General features: G+C 37.9%; 1 protein-coding gene across 4 annotated transcripts in view; it reads left to right on the top strand.

Annotated features, from left to right (window-relative positions):
- Positions 1 to 21,068, top strand: part of RPRD1A (regulation of nuclear pre-mRNA domain containing 1A) — a 344,197-nt gene that overhangs the window by 186,520 nt on the left and 136,609 nt on the right. The window contains exon 7 of one of the 4 annotated variants that reach the window (XM_053714406.1): positions 17,338 to 17,886. The exons of the other annotated variants lie outside the window; for them this stretch is intronic. Coding sequence (XP_053570381.1) covers positions 17,338 to 17,517 — 180 coding nt within the window. The 3' untranslated portion in view covers positions 17,518 to 17,886. Of the gene's footprint in view, positions 1 to 17,337; positions 17,887 to 21,068 lie in introns of those variants that run through there. 4 annotated transcript variants of the gene reach the window in all.

Below are 21,068 nucleotides of genomic sequence, written 5' to 3' on the forward strand. Positions count from 1 at the left end.
AGCAGAATCTCATACGAATCGACTTGTGTTGTTTCTTCAAGGTCATGGTTGGAGGATCAATTTTTCCAAAAAGTTCATTGATTCCTCAGTCAAGGGTAACTTTTCTGGGTTTCCAGATAGATTCAGTGTCCATGACTCTGTCTTTAACAGACAAGAGACGTCTAAAATTGATTTCAGCTTGTCGAAACCTTCAGTCACAATCATTCCCTTCGGTAGCCTTATGCATGGAAATTCTAGGTCTTATGACTGCTGCATCGGACGCGATCCCCTTTGCTCGTTTTCACATGCGACCTCTTCAGCTCTGTATGCTGAATCAATGGTGCAGGGATTACACAAAGATATCTCAATTAATATCTTTAAAACCGATTGTACGACACTCTCTAACGTGGTGGACAGATCACCATCGTTTAATTCAGGGGGCTTCTTTTGTGCTTCCGACCTGGACTGTAATTTCAACAGATGCAAGTCTCACAGGTTGGGGAGCTGTGTGGGGATCTCTGACGACACAAGGAGTTTGGGAATCTCAGGAGGTGAGATTACCGATCAATATTTTGGAACTCCGTGCAATTTTCAGAGCTCTTCAGTCTTGGCCTCTTCTGAAGAGAGAATCGTTCATTTGTTTTCAGACAGACAATGTCACAACTGTGGCATACATCAATCATCAAGGAGGGACTCACAGTCCTCTGGCTATGAAAGAAGTATCTCGAATTCTGGTTTGGGCGGAATCCAGCTCCTGTCTAATCTCTGCGGTTCATATCCCAGGTATAGACAATTGGGAAGCGGATTATCTCAGTCGCCAAACGTTACATCCGGGCGAATGGTCTCTTCACCCAGAGGTATTTCTTCAGATTGTTCAAATGTGGGGACTTCCAGAAATAGATCTGATGGCCTCTCATCTAAACAAGAAACTTCCCAGGTATCTGTCCAGATCCAGGGATCCTCAAGCGGAAGCAGTGGATGCATTGTCACTTCCTTGGAAGTATCATCCTGCCTATATCTTTCCGCCTCTAGTTCTTCTTCCAAGAGTAATCTCCAAGATTCTGAAGGAATGCTCGTTTGTTCTGCTGGTAGCTCCGGCATGGCCTCACAGGTTTTGGTATGCGGATCTTGTCCGGATGGCCTCTTGCCATCCGTGGACTCTTCCACTACGACCAGACCTTCTGTCGCAAGGTCCTTTTTTCCATCAGGATCTCAAATCCTTAAATTTAAAGGTATGGAGATTGAACGCTTGATTCTTAGTCAAAGAGGTTTCTCTGACTCTGTGATTAATACTATGTTACAGGCTCGTAAATCTGTATCCAGAGAGATATATTATAGAGTCTGGAAGACTTATATTTCTTGGTGTCTTTCTCATCATTTTTCTTGGCATTCTTTTAGAATTCCAAGAATTTTACAGTTTCTTCAGGATGGTTTAGATAAAGGTTTGTCCGCAAGTTCCTTGAAAGGACAAATCTCTGCTCTTTCTGTTCTTTTTCACAGAAAGATTGCTAATCTTCCTGATATTCATTGTTTTGTACAAGCTTTGGTTCGTATAAAACCTGTCATTAAGTCAATTTCTCCTCCTTGGAGTTTGAATTTGGTTCTAGGGGCTCTTCAAGCTCCTCCGTTTGAACCTATGCATTCATTGGACATTAAATTACTTTCTTGGAAAGTTTTGTTCCTTTTGGCAATCTCTTCTGCCAGAAGAGTTTCTGAATTATCTGCTCTTTCTTGTGAGTCTCCTTTTCTGATTTTTCATCAGGATAAGGCAGTGTTGCGAACTTCTTTTGAATTTTTACCTAAAGTTGTGAATTCCAACAACATTAGTAGAGAAATTGTGGTTCCTTCATTATGTCCTAATCCTAAGAATTCTAAGGAGAAATCGTTACATTCTTTGGATGTTGTTAGAGCTTTGAAATATGTTGAAGCTACTAAGTCTTTCCGAAAGACTTCTAGTTTATTTGTTATCTTTTCCGGTTCTAGAAAAGGCCAGAAAGCTTCTGCCATTTCTTTGGCATCTTGGTTGAAATCTTTAATTCATCTTGCCTATGTTGAGTCGGGTAAAACTCCGCCTCAAAGGATTACAGCTCATTCTACTAGGTCAGTTTCTACTTCCTGGGCGTTTAGGAATGAAGCTTCGATTGATCAGATTTGCAAAGCAGCAACTTGGTCCTCTTTGCATACTTTTACTAAATTCTACCATTTTGATGTATTTTCTTCTTCTGAAGCAGTTTTTGGTAGAAAAGTACTTCAGGCAGCGGTTTCAGTTTGAATCTTCTGCTTATGTTTTTTCATTAAACTTTATTTTGGGTGTGGATTATTTTCAGCAGGAATTGGCTGTCTTTATTTTATCCCTCCCTCTCTAGTGACTCTTGCGTGGAAAGATACACATCTTGGGTAATCATTATCCCATACGTCACTAGCTCATGGACTCTTGCTAATTACATGAAAGAAAACATAATTTATGTAAGAACTTACCTGATAAATTCATTTCTTTCATATTAGCAAGAGTCCATGAGGCCCACCCTTTTTTGTGGTGGTTATGATTTTTGTATAAAGCACAATTATTCCAATTCCTTATTTTATATGCTTTCGCACTTTTTTATCACCCCACTTCTTGGCTATTCGTTAAACTGAATTGTGGGTGTGGTGAGGGGTGTATTTATAGGCATTTTGAGGTTTGGGAAACTTTGCCCCTCCTGGTAGGAATGTATATCCCATACGTCACTAGCTCATGGACTCTTGCTAATATGAAAGAAATCAATTTATCAGGTAAGTTCTTACATAAATTATGTTATAATGGTAAAGTATCCAATAACTCCAGTATTTTACCAACTCCCGAAGATACACAAGTCCGTGGTCAATCCACCAAGACCCATCATATCGGGAATCGGATCAATATCGAGCAGCCTTTCAGAATATGTGGATAGGAATCTCCAAAAACACGTCACTAGTCTCCCATCCTATCTAAGAGACTCAACGCAAGTCCTAACAATTCTGGAGAAAATAAAATGGGAAGAGACATATATTATGGCAACCTGCTATGTAGTGTCGCTTTATACAAGTATTCCTCATGAAGGAGGCATTGAAGCAGTTAAGTTTTTTCTTACAAAAGACCCCTGCATTCCCGAAACACAACACACTTTTATATTAGATAGCATACACTACATTTTGAACCACAATTATTTTAACCATGATAATACATTTTTGAAAAAAGAAAAAACAGAGGCGCCGACATGGCCTAGTAATGCAAAGATAAGTGGCTCCAATAGCACAAATCCAGATGTATACTCACAAGAGCAGCGCACTCTGTGGTGCTATTGATGAAGGCCGGAGCCTCGCAGTGGTCCAGCTAACTGTGGGATTGAAGTGGATACCCAGAAGATGACCCTGAGGGGATTGATAGTAGACATCCTATGTGGACACAAAGTATATGCACATAGCCCAGTATTGTTAAGACAGAGAGACAAGTTAGTAAAGAATAAACTTACAAGATCCAATGCACCTCCAGGTGCATTAACAGCAGGCTGGGACCTAACAGTCGCCCAGCAGACTGGAAAACTCCCAGCAGGTCCTGGTCTTCCTCAGGTGGCTAATAGCAGCACAGCCCAATTATGTACTCACAAAAAATACACCAAAGGGCAAGCAAGTGTATTAAAATGTATAAAACTTTAATAAAAGCGACGCGTTTCTCAGCTGACTAAGAGCTGTTTCCGCAGGCTAAAAAATATATTTCATAATGAAAATACACTTGCTATTTAACAGGATATGCATAATGAGAACACAATCTGATAGGTGCAACAATTAAGACAATTCATTAGTCACAACTGTGTATAATTAGTTGGTATGGTAACCTTTGTAAACAATCCATTCAAAAACATATAAGCAGACAAAAGTTTTCCATTTAAATGCACATAATTATTCAGAGATGGCATAAATAAATAACATTTGGTAGTTGTGCAGAGCCCCACTACCAGTGCTATTCTGAGAGCAAATCAAACAATTTTTTTTGTACATAATAAAGGTAAATATATACATAGGAGTGAAAATATAAAAATAAATGCAAGGATAAATACACAAGACCAAAGTGTGATCTAACATAACATCACTAGAAGCTCATAGTGTGTTTGATGTTAAAACAATGAATAAATAAAATATATTTAAAAACATAGTAAAAAAATCCTAATAGAGATCCAAAGCATGATGAGACCAAACAAACTATAACACTGACCTTGCTTTTCAGCTTGCAAATGACAGGCTCTGTGGGGAGATGCTGGTATGTGTGCAGCCCAGCTGCTTGATTATGAATAGTGCAGTGACTGCACGTTTTTTTCATATGTATTATTATTATTGGCCCTGTATTGATAACTATGTAGCAATAGATGTTATATGTTATATAACTTTTTTTATTTGATATTAAAATACGATACAATGGCTCTATTTATTTAAACTAATATATTAAGTAGCCATCAGAACAAACCTGTTGATATGGTTATGCTCTAGGTAATGAGCTTCTCTCATAGGTCGTATGTGGATGGGTGGATAACCATCCACCAATCAGAACCTTATGTGTGCTGTTGTCATGGAAGGAATCCGCCCCCACATAACACTTGACAGGCATGTATTGATATAGGTGCCCAATAGATTAATCGTACATGGGCCTCTCCCTAAGTGTTACTCTCATAATCATCGTGGGGATATATTCAGTAATTTGTGCAACTAAATAAAGAGGCTAAATGTGATAAAAATATGCTAAATATAAAACACATAATGTTCAAAGTGGGCTCACGTTATGCTGTGTACGTATGAGACAATAAAGACATGGATAATCCAATAATCAGATAGTGTGAGATAGTTGGTCTCCCCCTATTACAGCATCGTGATTAATAGACTTCCGGTAAGCAGTTGTGAAATTGTTAAATAATATGTGTATAGTGAATGAAAGTGATCAGTGTGAGCTAGCTGATCGTGATCATTATTTAGTGGTCAATATTTGAACAATTGTGTAAAAATAATGGAAAGAAAGTGTTAAAGATGCAGAGGAATGAATTAACATTTCCTAATCTCTTGAGAAAAGATGAGAATGTTCATATAATATGCAGTGTGAGCTAGCTGATCAGTGTGAGCTAGCTGATCGTGATCATTATTTAGTGGTCAATATTTGAACAATTGTGTAACAATAATGGAAAGAAAGTGTTAAAGATGCAGAGGAATGAATTAACATTTCCTAATCTCTTGAGAAAAGATGAGAATGTTCATATAATATGCAGTGTGAGCTAGCTGATCGTGATCATTATTTAGTGGTCAATATTTGAACAATTGTGTAACAATAATGGAAAGAAAGTGTTAAAGATGCAGAGGAATATATTAACATTTCCTAATCTCATGAGAAAAGATGAGAATGTTCATATATTATGCAGTGTGAGCTAGCTGATCAGTGAGCTAGCTGATCGTGATCATTATTTTGTGGTCAATATTTGAACAATATTGCAGAGGAATGTATTAACATTTCCTAATCTCATATGAACTAATGGATTCTGATTCAAATAGTGTGAGATAGCTAGTCTCACCCTATTGCAGCATCATTATTAAGAGACTGCCAGTGAGCAGTCTTGAAATTATAAAATAATGTGTATTGTGAATAGAGGTAAAAGTGTGTTAACTAAAAAGAAAAAATGAAAGTTTTCATATAGTAAATACACAGTGTGAGCTAGCTAATCAGTGTGAGCTAGCTGATCGTGATCATTATTTAATGGTCAATATTTAAACATTTGTGTAATGATAATAGAAGGATAGTGTTAAAGATGCAGAAGAATTTATTAACATTACCTAATCTAATATGAACTGATGGATTAAGTAATATTTGACGTTACCATCTCCAGGTATTCTTCAAAATAGCTAATACAAGAGAATAGTGAGAAAATAAAAGGATGTCTCACACCCCATGTGATTCAGACACACATGCCAAAAGGACGGCATCAATATTCCAAAGTGCTGATAGTACCAGGACTTGTCACATCAAAATCATGCCATGTCCATATTCTCGTTTTACCCTCTAGGTTGGAGGGTTCCCACCTGCTTGATCCAGAAGGATTCTCTCCTCCTAAGGGTGACAAACGCATCCCTATTAAGTCTAGGGACCATTTCAATTGGTAGTATACTCATAGGGTTCTTCTGGGTCCTATGGTAATGCCGACAGTGTCTAGATACACTATGGGATTTGGGAAGTTTTTTGATATTGAGTGTTCACCCCATCTTTTCTTGACCTTACGGCAGATACGGCACACATATTGGACCCCACAACTGCAATTTAATAAGTAAATTACAAAGGAGGTTTCACATGTCATGTGTCTTTTAATCGTAAAGATTTCACCAGTCGCAAAAGATGTAAAGGTGGAAGTTCTATGGGAAATAAAACTACACATCCAACACCGTTTCTTATAACATTTAGAGATCATATTCTTCTGATTGTTACAGCCCATAAGGTTAGGTATTGGAATCTTTCTATTGGAATATTTGTCTCTGACAATTTTACTGGGGCTAAAGCCGTTTTCAGAGTGGGTGCTCTCCTATAAACAACTTTTGGTTTATCACCCAAAATTCCCTTCAAGACCGGATCATTGGTAAGGATAGACCAATGCTTGTGAAGGATTTTATTCACTTCAAGATGATTTGAATTGAATCTTGTAAGAAACAAAGGGGGATTTAATTCTTTGAACACACCTTGATCTTTACTTTTTTTCTTAAAGTAATTAGACCTATCCTCATCTCTTACTCTTTTGATCTCACGGGTAATAAGGTCCAGGGGATAACCCTTCTCAAGAAATCTATTTCCAATTACCAATGCTTGTGCATCATAATCTTCAATTGAGGAACAGTTCCTCCTAATTCTCCTAAATTGTCCGTAAGTATTTTTTGTGAGTACATAATTGGGCTGTGCTGCTATTAGCCACCTGAGGAAGACCAGGACCTGCTGGGAGTTTTCCAGTCTGCTGGACGACTGTTAGGTCCCAGCCTGCTGTTAATACACCGGGAGGTGCATTGGATCTTGTAAGTTTATTCTTTACTTACTTGTCTCTCTGTCTTAACAATACTGGGCTATGTGCATATACTTTGTGTCCACATAGGATATCTACTATCAATCCCCTCACGGTCATCTTTTGGGTATCCACTTCAATCCCACAGTGAGCTGGACCACTGCGAGGCTCCGGCCTGCATCAAAAGCACCACAGGGTGCGCTGCTCTTGTGAGTATACATCTGGATTTGTGTTTATTGGAGCCACTTATCTTTGCATTACTAGTCCATGCCGGCGCCTCTGTTTTTTCTTTTTTTCAGTTATCTAACATCATAGGAAGACCATCCTACAACCGAGAGCTGCCACACTCTTTTGGACTATTGTACATTGGAACTCGTTTTCCACATATCTCCTATGGACATTGTTTGGTAGATATAGTGCTTATAGAGTTGTATATCCATTTTCTCTTTTTCCTTTCACACTACTATTTTTTTGTCATTTGTGTTTGGAGGCGCCCCCTAAGGGTGTGGTTTTTGCTGGGTTATACCACACTCTCAACATCAATATGATAATACATTTTACCACCAGCTATGTGGGACGGCTTTGGGGACCAGGTTCGCGCCGAGCTACGCTAATCTCTATATGGGCAAGTGGGAACAAATATTTTGGGACTCTTGCCCAGCCGGCGCGGACCTGGTCCTATATGTGAGGTACATTGACGACATTTTTCTCATTTGGAAAGGCACATTGGAAGATTTGCAATATACTATAGAGGTTATGAACAAGAACAGAATGAATTTGAAATTCACCTATGAATGTAGCAAACAAGCCATACATTTCCTAGCTCTAAAGATAGAGATTGTGAATGGAAACATAGAGACATTGACCTTCTTCAAGGAGGTCGATTGTAACAATTACATTCACAGCGATAGCTGTCACCATGTAATTTGGAAAGAAAATATTCCAAAGGGGCAACTATTAAGGGTCAAGAAGAATTGCTCTAACCCTAAAAAGTGGGAAGAACAAATAAATGTTTTAAAACAAAGGTTCTTAGACAGAGGATATGGAGAGGCACTACTAGATGAAAAAATTGAAGAAGTAAAAACCATCAATAGGAAAGACCTTATCAAGTATAAAAGTAAAGAGATGAAAACATTCACAGATGACACTATAAATGTCCCTTTCATTACAGAATATTGTGCTAACAAACAGATCATCGAAAAGATTTTTAGAAAACACTGGTCACTATTAAAGGAGGATGACATTATTGGAGAAAAACTAATTCCCCAACCTAAATTCATCTACAGAAAAACTATTTAAAGAACAGGCTGGCTCCTAGTATCCCCAAGCAAAAAAGAGGAATATTGGTGGACCATTGCAATAAAAGAATTAAAGGCTTCTTTACCTGCCCAAATTGCAAGGCGTGTAAAAACGGTTGGAAGACTAATTCCTTTTCATCTCAACATAGTAAAGAAAATTTTACGAGCAACAATTTGATCAGATGCTGCGATAAAGGTGTCATATACCTTATTGAATGCTCATGCAAGTTACAATATATAGGTCAGACTTCTAGACAACTTAGGGATAGAATGAGAGAGCATATATTGTGCATTGAAAGAAGAAATACAGAAACTGCACTATACAGACACTTCACTACAAACATGGAGGAAACCTTAAAGACATGAAATACTGTAGGATACAAATAGTGAGTAAAAATTTGAGAGGAGGTAACCACAAACAGAAATTACTCCTAAACGAATCCAAATGGATATTTACCTTAGACTGTTTATATCCAAAAGGATTAAATAATAAAGAAGACCTCTCTCATCTTTTCCATTTAAACAAATAGTGATAACTAAGCTATAAAAAAATGAGCTAGTCCAGGTAGTATTGGACAGGATATCCTACAATTATACATTTTCATAGCGTTCACATCTCTTTACTGATAAGGTTTTATATTTAACCCCTTAATGACCAAGGACGTACGCCACACGTCCTCAAAAAAAATACAGTTAATGACCGAGGACGTGTGGCGTACGTCCTTGGTCTGGAAAGCAGCTGGAAGCGATCCTGCTCGCTTCCAGCTGCTTTCCGGTTATTGCAGTGATGCCTCGATATCGAGGCATCCTGCAATAACCCCCCTTGGCCATCCGATGCAGAGAGAGCCACTCTGTGGCCCTCTCTGCACCGGACATCGGTGGCCGGTATCGTTGGTGGATGGGAGCAAGTCTGGGAGGCGGGTGGGCGGCCATCGATGTGCCGGGTGGAGTGGAGGGGGGCGGGATCGGGTACGGGACATACAGGGGCGCGCACGGGAGCGGCGGGCGGGCGCGTGCACGGGGTGGGAGCGGGAGGGAACCGCTACACTGCAGAAAAAAAGGTTAAGAAAAGTTAAAAAAAAAAACAAATAAAAAAATAATAATAATAATCTAAGGGTTCCTGAAGGGGTGGGGGGTTGGTCTTGGGGGGGGGAAGCTACACTACAGAAAAGGGCAAAAAAACCCTCATACTTTTTTTTACTAAACTGGGTACTGGCAGACAGCTGCCAGTACCCAAGATGGCGCCCATTAAGGCAGAGGGGGAGGGTTAGAAAGCTGCTTGGTGGGGGATCAGTGAGGTTAGGGGCTAAGGGGGGATCCTACACAGCAGCATATGTAAATATGCCAAAAAAAACAAAAAAAAGCCCAAATATAGTTTTTATTTTAGTACTGGCAGAGTTTCTGCCAGTACTTAAGATGGCGGGGATAATTGTGGGGTGGGGGAGGGAAGAGAGCTGTTTGGGAGGGATCAGGGGGTCTGATGTTTTAGGTGGGAGGCTGAGCTCTACACTAAAGCTAAAATTAACCCTGCAAGCTCCCTACAAGCTACATAATTAACCCCATCACTGCTAGCCATAATACAAGTGTGATGCGCAGCGGCATTTGGCGGCCTTCTTATTACCACAAAGCAACGCCAAAGCCATATATGTATGCTATTTCTGAATAAAGGGGATCCCAGAGAAGCATTTACAACCATTTGTGCCATAATTGCACAAGCTGTTTGTAAATGATTTCAGTGAGAAACCTAAAATTGTGAAAAATTTAACGTTTTTTTTAATTTGATCGCATTTGGCGGTGAAATGGTGGCATGAAATATACCAAAATTGGTCTAGATCAATACTTTGGGTTGTCTACTACACTACACTAAAGCTAAAATTACCCCTAAAAGCTCCCTACATGCTCTCTAATTAACCCCTTCACTGCTGGGCATAATACACGTGTAGTGCGCAGTGGCATTTAGCAGCCTTCTAATTACCAAAAAGCAATGCCAAAGCCATATATGTCTGCTATTTCTGAACAAAGGGGATCCCAGAGAATAATTTACAATAATTTAAGCCATAATTGCACAAGCTGTTTGTAAATAATTTCAGTGAGAAACCAAAAGATTGTGAAAAAATTAGTGAAAAAGTGAACAATTTTTTGTATTTAATCGCATTTGGCGGTGAAATAGTGGCATGAAATATATCAAAATGGGCCTAGATCAATACTTTGGGATGTCTACTAAAAAAAAATATATACATGTCAATGGATATTCAGAGATTCCTGAAAGATATTAGTGTTCTAATGTAACTAGCGCTAATTTTGAAAAATAATGGTTTGGAAATAGCAAAGTGCTATTTGTATTTATGGCCCTATAACTTACAAAAAAAGCAAAGAAGATGTAAACATTGGGTATTTCTAAACTCAGGACAAAATTTAGAAACTATTTAGCATGGGTGTTTTTTGGTGGTTGTAGATGTGTAACAGATTTTGGGGGTCAAAGTTAGAAAAAGTGTGTTTTTTTCCATTTTTTTCCTCATATTTTATAATTTTTTTTATAGTAAATTATAAGATATGATGAAAATAATGGTATTTTTAGAAAGTCCATTTAATGGCGAGAAAAACGGTATATAATATGTGTGGGTACAGTAAATGAGTAAGAGGAAAATTACAGCTAAACACAAACACCGCAGAAATGTAAAAATATCCTTGGTCCCAAACGGACAAAAAATGGAAAAGTGCTGTGGTCATTAAGGGGTTAAGTAGATTTTTGACAATCCACTTCTTTTATATAAGGTCTAACTTCTTTATATAATGTTGAACTTCTTTTATATAAGGTTATACTTTCTTCTACTCTTCTATATACACCACTACCCCACCAATCTATATGTTTATAGACCTGTATATATAGAAAGAACCCTAAAGAATTTTATACATTTGATTTTTTATTAAATAGATTTTTATGAATAGATTTTTATAGACATCGGATTTTATACATTTTTTATACATTTATATGAACAAAACGACTGCTCTTCTACGACTGCTCTTCTATCGACTGCCTTTATACAGGGAGTGCAGAATTATTAGGCAAGTTGTATTTTTGAGGATTAATTTTTTTTTTTTTTTTTTTTAAACTTTTTATTGAGGTATAAATCAAGACAGATACAATGGGCATGTCAGAGAAAAAATTAGACAACAAAATTACTTTCAGACATATTATGAATACAGCTATACAAAATAACCAGGTTGTGTATAACTGACAATAGTGGAGAATGTAATATACAATATGTCTTGTTATCGATATAAACCCTCTATTAGACACGTGAGGCCTCTTTTGGACCTCTTAGTATTACTATACATACAAAAATTCAGAGGGTTATCATGGTCACTAGGGTACTACTCTTTCGCCCCTAAGGAAAACCTCTACTTTTATATCTTTAATTCTGTGGACTGAATGTTTAGGACATAGATCATATATATATACAAGCAAATATATAACAGTGTGTCTGTATATAAATAATAATATGAGGCCATACATAGACCTCCAGGATTATATTAGACATATCTACAATGCATATCAATACCAGTAACAGGAGTATCTAAGATATTGAGACATGTCTTAATAAATTTGGCTTTGGGGACCTGTACAATTATAATGCACACCTATATACTGACTAGCCGCTCTATTCGGCTCAACCACAGTCTCTAATTTGTCACAATCTGAGCCGAGTATGAAAACTAGTTAGTGACTTTACATCAGTATAAAGGAGAGCTTTGCACTAAGATTAACATACATGGTAATATATATACAAACATATGAACTGATGGTAATAAAACAAAAACATGAGACTCTCAATCAATAAATGTTTCTTCCAGAGTTCAAATTAAAATACTATATGCTTATAGGAATAATACAGCGAGTAGTGGATATTTGTATGAGAGTACACTATGGGCTTACTCTTAAGAATAGGAACTTAACACTTTAACCATTGATAGGAACAATTGTAGCATACAAACATATTATATAGGGTATCATAGCTTCTTGGAGTGTATATGACTGTAGAGGCAGCTAGACTAATAGCTTAAGGGAAGACATAGAAGATTCAATATCTCGTACAGCCCTATGTACAGCGGGGTTAATAATTACCCTGGAAAGGAAAATACAATTGCATTAAATCACTGAGACTAAATTAAAACAACAATAGTAAGCATTTAACATATGTTCTGAATAGGGCCATGATAGTCTCTAAAGAAACCCTCAATTCTCAGACCAAGAGATCAATATATAGAGGAGTCAGAGGAATCGCTATGCATAGGTATTAATAGGCCCAGAATAATCAAGATGAAGACCTGGAAAGTTTAATGTTCATCCATACAGCAATACTGAGTTTACTGAGCCATAACTCTGGATTGAAGAGCTATCCCATTCCGGACCTAGGGAACACGCGTGGCATGATAAGAGTACTGCTGACAGGTCCGTTACAAGCATCTTTGTAGCACGGTCCGTCATCTGTGTCAGGGATTTTCTCTCGAGCAATTGCCCCCCACCGCCAAAGCATACCTCGCTGTCTATCCACATCATTGGAGTGGGGAGAGTGACACAATAGGGATCGCCTCAGGTCATCAAAGCCTTCGTGATGTAGCTTGGTGTCAGAGACTCGGCCATGCCGCATCCTCCACTGGTAAGACTCTATTTCGCCATGCTTCTGAGATAAGTTGAGCAGTTGCTCGCTATTAGCTTCAGACCTCTCTCCACTCTCAGTGTCCTCTCGATTTTCCTTTTCTGTAGGAGTACTGTCAGCTGTACTTACTATTGCAGCACTTTCGGCAGGCAGCTGTCCCATTGATACGGACATCGCTGATGTCCCCAATTTTACAGGTTCTAGGATGGAGACGGTAAGTAAAGGCCGTATAGTCCCTGCACCAGGAACATGAACTCCCAGTAGCTCCGGTTCACAGTCTCCCACGCCTTCGCCAATGCCTCAGAAAGGCGCGTGAAGCGATCACAGAGAAAATGATCTAGTGTGTCCAATAAACGGGTTTGAAAAGAATCCATAATGGGTTTAGGAAGTCCAATTTTTCTAAATTGCTGTTCCTTATAGTTTGATTGCAGCTAACTTAGCTGTTAAACCTGGCTAAACAGGAAAATGGGGAGGGCGGATGAGGGTCAGGGCCTTTAGCAGGCTTCCGATGAACACCCCATCATTTGCAGATTGATCATGTGCAGAACAGGATAAAAGTTATATATATCTGCTGCCTAAAGAACAGGCTTTTCTGCGGTGTTAAAGAATATCTTAGATTGTCAATCTGCTAAGCGATAAGCAGTGGATTGATCTGCTCAAGTGTGCAGCTATGTTAGAAAGCAGCCATCAAGGTCGATGTTCGGACACGCCCCCCCTTTGAGGATTAATTTTATTATTGAACAACAACCATGTTCTCAATGAACCCAAAAAACTCATTAATATCAAAGCTGAATAGTTTTGGAAGTAGTTTTTAGTTTGTTTTTAGTTATAGCTATTTTAGGGGGATATCTGTGTGTGCAGGTGACTATTACTGTGCATAATTATTAGGCAACTTAACAAAAAACAAATATATACCCATTTCAATTATTTATTTTTACCAGTGAAACCAATATAACATCTCAACATTCACAAATATACATTTCTGACATTCAAAAACAAAACAAAAACAAATCAGTGACCAATATAGCCACCTTTCTTTGCAAGGACACTCAAAAGCCTGCCATCCATGGATTCTGTCAGTGTTTTGATCTGTTCACCATCAACATTGCGTGCAGCAGCAACCACAGCCTCCCAGACACTGTTCAGAGAGGTGTACTGTTTTCCCTCCTTGTAAATCTCACATTTGATGATGGACCACAGGTTCTCAATGGGGTTCAGATCAGGTGAACAAGGAGGCCATGTCATTAGATTTTCTTCTTTTATACCCTTTCTTGCCAGCCACACTGTGGAGTACTTGGACGCGTGTGATGGAGCATTGTCCTGCATGAAAATCATGTTTTTCTTGAAGGATGCAGACTTCTTCCTGTACCACTGCTTGAAGAAGGTGTCTTCCAGAAACTGGCAGTAGGACTGGGAGTTGAGCTTGACTCCATCCTCAACCCGAAAAGGCCCCACAAGCTCATCTTTGATGATACCAGCCCAAACCAGTACTCCACCTCCACCTTGCTGGCGTCTGAGTCGGACTGGAGCTCTCTGCCCTTTACCAATCCAGCCACGGGCCCATCCATCTGGCACATCAAGACTCACTCTCATTTCATCAGTCCATAAAACCTTAGAAAAATCAGTCTTGAGATATTTCTTGGCCCAGTCTTGACGTTTCAGCTTGTGTGTCTTGTTCAGTGGTGGTCGTCTTTCAGCCTTTCTTACCTTGGCCATGTCTCTGAGTATTGCACACCTTGTGCTTTTGGGCACTCCAGTGATGTTGCAGCTCTGAAATATGGCCAAACTGGTGGCAAGTGGCATCTTGGCAGCTGCACGCTTGACTTTTCTCAGTTCATGGGCAGTTATTTTGCACCTTGGTTTTTCCACACGCTTCTTGCGACCCTGTTGACTATTTTGAATGAAACGCTTGATTGTTCGATGATCATGCTTCAGAAGCTTTGCAATTTTAAGAGTGCTGCATCCCTCTGCAAGATATCTCACTATTTTTTACTTTTCTGAGCCTGTCAAGTCCTTCTTTTGACCCATTTTGCCAAAGGAAAGGAAGTTGCCTAATAATTATGCACACCTGATATAGGGTGTTGATGTCATTAGACCACACCCCTTCTCATTACAGAGATGCACATCACCTAATATGCTTAATTGGTAGTAGGCTTTCGAGCCTATACAGCTTGGAGTAAGACAACATGCATAAAGAGGATGATGTGGACATTTTTTACACTTATTTATGAGAAAAGTGACTGCCCTTTTAATAACTGTCTACATAGTTTACATACATCTGGTAAATATGCAATGAACAGTACAGTTTTCTGCAAGTGAAGAGAAGCCTCCCTGTCTCTGTGTTTAAGATGTCTAGTCACCATATAACCATATGTTTTTAGACTTGTTTTTCTTATCCCTTCTTAACTTTTATTCCTATTTTTATTCAACATGGATAAAAGCTTACACAGATCATCATGTTATTACTCTCACAGTACTATATTGTAAATGATGTATTGCATTTTAAGTGAATAATACCCACTTTTAACAATCTTATATCAACATTATAGCCGAATAGAAGTGAGGTGAGACCATCTTTAGTGTTACAACAATGCCATTATGTCCTCTTCCGGTGAAATCGAAACCGGGAAAAACCCCTGTTAGAGTAACTAACTGGAAGTGCTCTATTAGACATAATCTAACCGGATGTATCATTCCGATATAGCACCGGGTTTATATAAGGCTTTTCATAACCCCAAGCACCTTGAATTACCGCACACTAGCAGAAAACCTGACAACTGAGACTAATTCTATCACCACTTGTACTTAGATGATATCGAAACTGGATATGCCCACAATAGAATCATAAACCGGAAGTAAGATGCCGCTAAACCGGATGGGCCATTCCGTTATTTCTCTCTGTTCATATTAAATTGTTTAGCATCATAAGGTTAACAACGTTAGCATCATAAGGTTATAGATGATATGTAAAGGAACACCATTAGGAATTAATAGAAGCCATCACTTTACGAAAATGAAACCGGAAGTGACGACCCCACTTGAGTTAGATATCGTCAAACCGGAAGTGATACTCCGGCCTCTAATTTTAAGTAAATAAGGCTAGCTAAGTCTGGGCTAGTGAATTATTATTTCATTTTAGAAGAGTCGGCAAGAAAGATGTAAATAATAGGATTCCAAAACCACTGACGAACTAGAGTTTTTAGATGATAGAAGTTTATACAGCTTTCAAGATTTGCCCATACCCACAATTCATTATACCGGAAATGGGCGTGGCCTACCTTTTTGGCGCCCAAACAATCAAAAATCATTTGCTCACTGACCCTATATATTCTAATCTGCTTACTTGATTATCTAGTCTTGAGAAAGGCCTAATCCTAGGCCGAAACGCGTCGTCAGAATTAAGTAAGCATATTACCTATATATGAACCTAACAGTTGATATATTTTCCATATTTATTTTTTCCAAAGGTTTTTTCCAAATTTTATTATTGTATGTTTGCACTCTTCTTCACCTATTGAAACCACAGAATCACCTTAAGGAACATAGGATACATCACATGTATTTGTTTCACACAATGCCAAGTTTTTATTGATGTTTTTGGAACAATAACAGTTTTTACACAAGATCTTGAACACTCTTTTGTATTTATTTTTTTTTGGTCATATTTTTACTTTTTTCACTATTCCACCTATTTTTTAATTGTTCCAGCACTGACCATTTTGGATTTTCAATTTTTGGACTCTCAATTTTGGATTCTTATTTCACATGCCAGTCTGGATGGACACACACTGACATCCATTGTGATTTTTTCTTTTTCATCCACGTATGCTTGATTGTTCTTTTGTGTAATTGCATTACACCATCTGTGATATTGTTTACTCGTTTTTATGATTGACACACTGCATTTTTAGTTATAGACATGGATCCATGCTTTTAATTGTATTAGTCATTAATTGTATCAGTCATTAACTATATTGATTAAAGTGTATATTTATATATTCTTCTACCTTAGCCTTTTTTGGCACTCCCCTCTCTCTCTCATTCCTCTGTTTAATCTTAAAACACCTGGATCATATTTACCAGGTAGAATGTGATTTAATGGACACCAAAAAGAATCATAAAATATAGACAACGATCAGGCATCAGAGTATGTAGTAAATGTCTATTGCAACCAACTCTTGCAATATTAAAAAAAATATATATTTTTCTTTTATGGTGCACTTGCTATCTCCTATAAAGTGTAACTTTTACTTTTATAGAGTAAAATCTACAAAGACCTTAAGGCCAACAAGTGATATACTCAAAAAATGCCAAAAATCACTTAACCTCTTTTTCTGTATGTTTTTTTTTTTTTACATATAGATGATTTTTATAAGTAAAAAAGGGAAAGATCCAATTGGTGTAAAAAAAAATGCTGCTCCCATAAAAGTAAATCCGCTTTTCTGGCAGATAGCTCAAGACGTCAGCATCAGGTGGAGACAATCTCTGACAACCGCAAATGGCCACCACAAAAAGGAGAAAAAAGACAGACTAAGAATCTGATAACGCCTTTTTCATATCTAGGAACTTCATAAAATGTATACAAAAAACGTTAAGAATTTAAATGAAGTGGCTATCAATCAGAATCGAGCACCAATTTCCGATTGTTCACTGATATTTTTGGCCTGTAACATCCCTGCTTGTTAAGCACAGTTCTCGACCAAGTACATTTAGGCTTATAGTTCATAAACAGGGCTATTCTAATTATGGATCAATCATAGAAACACCCAATGCTTTCAATACAAACTAATCATAGAAATTATACAACTTTGGTACAATTATTCTAAAAGAGTACAATTTAAATGTATACGTTCTTAAACAGGTCTGCTTTTTAAAATGTAATCACAAAGATTAAATAAATTACCGTAAAAATTAAGTTTCTCTTGTTCAGAGTGGGATTGCCTAGTATTTCGGGACTAGACTGCACTGTTCAGTCAGGGTAAGACTGATATACTACAGGAAAGGCACATGTTGAGCAAAAAGAGGCTGCTCCTAGGGTGGTATCTAGCCATAGAATAAGCTATTATGCTATTGTTTATTTCCAGGTTGAGCGCTTCTTTCTTTTTATTTATGTAAAAATAAAAATTTACAACTTTTATCAATTTTCCAAGAAAAATTAATCACTTGAATCTTTATATTAATTGAATTATTTATTTATATATTTGTATATCAATCTGTTTTATAGAGCCAACATAATGGCTCTACATTCCATGTTAAGTTTAGAATTGTTGCATATTGGCTTACAGCAAGGATCGAGCTGTGGTACTCCAAAAGTAAAGGTTTCTGTCCTATTGGGTATTTCAAAACTATAATGAACACGTACAGCTCTTTCAAATATTGGCTCTTTATCTCTGGGTGCCTTTCTTTTAACTTATTATTATTATCATTTATTTGTATAGCGCCGCCAAATTCTGTAGCACTCTAAGTCTAGTTTATCTTGCTGAAAACTATTTCTTTTCACCGTTACTTCAATATGCATTTTTTGAGCTCCAAGAATTTTTTTGGAAAGAACCCATTTTTTGTGCTTTATTGCAAAAGGTATTTTGCGTACAGTTAAGATTTTTTGATTGTTAAGGACTTTTGTACCTCCATGGATCTTTGCTTACACTGTTACTGTACATTTAGGGACACTATTAATGGTAAACATAGCTATAGGACACTATGAATGGTAAACATCGCTATAGGTTGTATGCTGTCAGGTGCCTACAATATTATATTGCTAGAAAAAGGCTGGAGGAAAAAATATCATTCCACAGATAGAGCACGCTTTTTTAACCCTTTATGGACCAGACCATTTTTTTCAATTTTCTTACCGTTTGGGACCAGTGCTATTTTTACATTTCTGCAGTGTTTGTGTTTAGCTATAATTTTCCTCTTATTTACTGTACCCACACATATTATATACAGTTTTTCTCGCCATTAAATAGACTTTCTAAAGATACCATTTTTTTCATCATATCTTATAATTTACTATAAAAAAAATTATAAAATATGATGAAACATTGGAAAAAAACACACTTTTCCTAAAATCTGTTACACACCTACAACCACCAAAAAACTCCCATACTAAATAATTTCTAAATTTTGTCCTGAGTTTAGAAATCCCCAATGTTTACATCTTCTTTGCTTTTTTTGCAAGTTATAGGGCAATAAGTTCAAGTAGCACTTTGCTATTTCCAGACCTTTTTTTTTTTTTCTTCAATATTAGCGGTAGTTACATTGTAACACTGATATCTGTCAGGAATCCCTGAATACCTTTCACATGTATATATATTTTGTTTAGTAGACAACCCAAAGTATTGGTCTAGGCCCATTTTGGTATATTTCATGCCACCATTTCATCGCCAAATGCGATCAAATAAAAAAAATTCAATAACTTTTTCACAAACTTTAGGTTTCTCACTGAAATTATTTACAAACATGGCACAAATGGTTGTAAATGCTTCTCTGGGATCCCCTTTGCTCAGAAATAGCAGACATATATGGCTTTGGCATTGCTTCTTGGTAATTAGAAGGGCGATAATTGCAGCTGCGCACCACACTTGTATTATGCCAAGAAGTGAAGAGGTTAATTAGGTAGCTTGTAGTAAGCTTGTAGAGTTAATTTTAGCTGTAGTTTAGTAATCAACCCAAAGTATTGATCTAGGCCCGTTTTGGTATATTTCATGCCACCATTTTACCACCAAATGCAATCAAATAAAAAAAAAAATCGTAAATGTTTTCAGAATTTTAGGTTTCTCACTGAAATTATTTGCAAACAGTTCAATCATGGCACAAATGGTTGTAAATGCTTCTCTGGGATCCCTTTTGTTCAGAAATAGCAGACATATGGCTTTGGCATTGCTTTTTGGTAATAAGAAGGCCGCTAAATGCCGCTGCACACCACACTTGTATTATGCCCAGCAGTGAAAGGGTTAATTAGGTAACTTGTAGGGTTAATTTTAGCTTTAGTGTAGAGATTAGCCTCCCACCTGACACATCCAACCCCCTGATCCCTCGCTGACCCCCCCTCAAACAGCTCTCTTCCCTCCCCCACCTAACAATTGTCACCACCATCTTAAGTACTGGCAGAAAGTCTGCCAGTACTAAAATAAGGCATTTTTTTAAATTATTTTTTTATATATTGATTCTGCAGTGTTGGATCCCCCCAAACAGCTCTCTAACCCTCTACCTAGTTGCCGCCATCTTGGGTACTGGCAGCTGTCTGCCAGTACCCAGTTTGTTTTAAAAAAAAGTTGTTATATATATATATATATATATATATATATATATATATATATATATATATATAAATAAATCCCCAATTTTCTGTAGTGTAACTGCCCCCCTCATATCCCTACCCCCTCCCAGATTTCTTTCAAACATTGAATTCCCCCCTCTCCCTCCATCCCTTACACTTTTCTGTAGTGTAGTGGTCCCAGTCCCACCCGCTCCTCCGCGCTCCAGCTCACCTGCGCGCATGCACCCGCCCCCCACTACCAGTATCTAAAATTTAGTGGACCAGCGATGGGCAGCCCACCCGCCTCCCTGCTATGGCTCCCACCCACCAATGATCGGCACCATCGCTGGCTGTTGCAGAGAGGGCCACAGAGTGGCTCTCTCTGCATCGGATGCCTAACATTTTTTATTGCAGGATGCCTCAATATTGAGGCATCAGTGCAATAACATGAAAGTGCCTGGAAGCGATCACTATCGCTTCTAGCGCTTGAAAAACCCTGAGGACGTACAGTCCTTGGCCATTAAGTGACATTTTTTGTAGGACGTACCCTCTACCTTCTTGGTCCTTAAGGGGTTAAACAACTAACTTCTGTTATCAAATTTTCTTAGTTTTCTTGTTATCCTTAGTTGAAAAGCAAGGCTGTAAGCATGTCGGCAGCACTATATGGCAGCAGTTTTGCAACAATGTTATACATTAGCAGGAGCACTAGATGGCAGCACTATGTCCCATCATGTAGTTTTTCAGGCACGTTCACGCTACCTACTTATTGTAGGTATCTCTTAAACAAAGAATATAATGAGAAGGAAGCACATTTGATAATAGAAGTAAATTGGAA

The sequence above is a fragment of the Bombina bombina genome, chromosome 5 (genome assembly GCF_027579735.1).
Source record: "Bombina bombina isolate aBomBom1 chromosome 5, aBomBom1.pri, whole genome shotgun sequence".
NCBI lineage: Eukaryota > Metazoa > Chordata > Amphibia > Anura > Bombinatoridae > Bombina > Bombina bombina.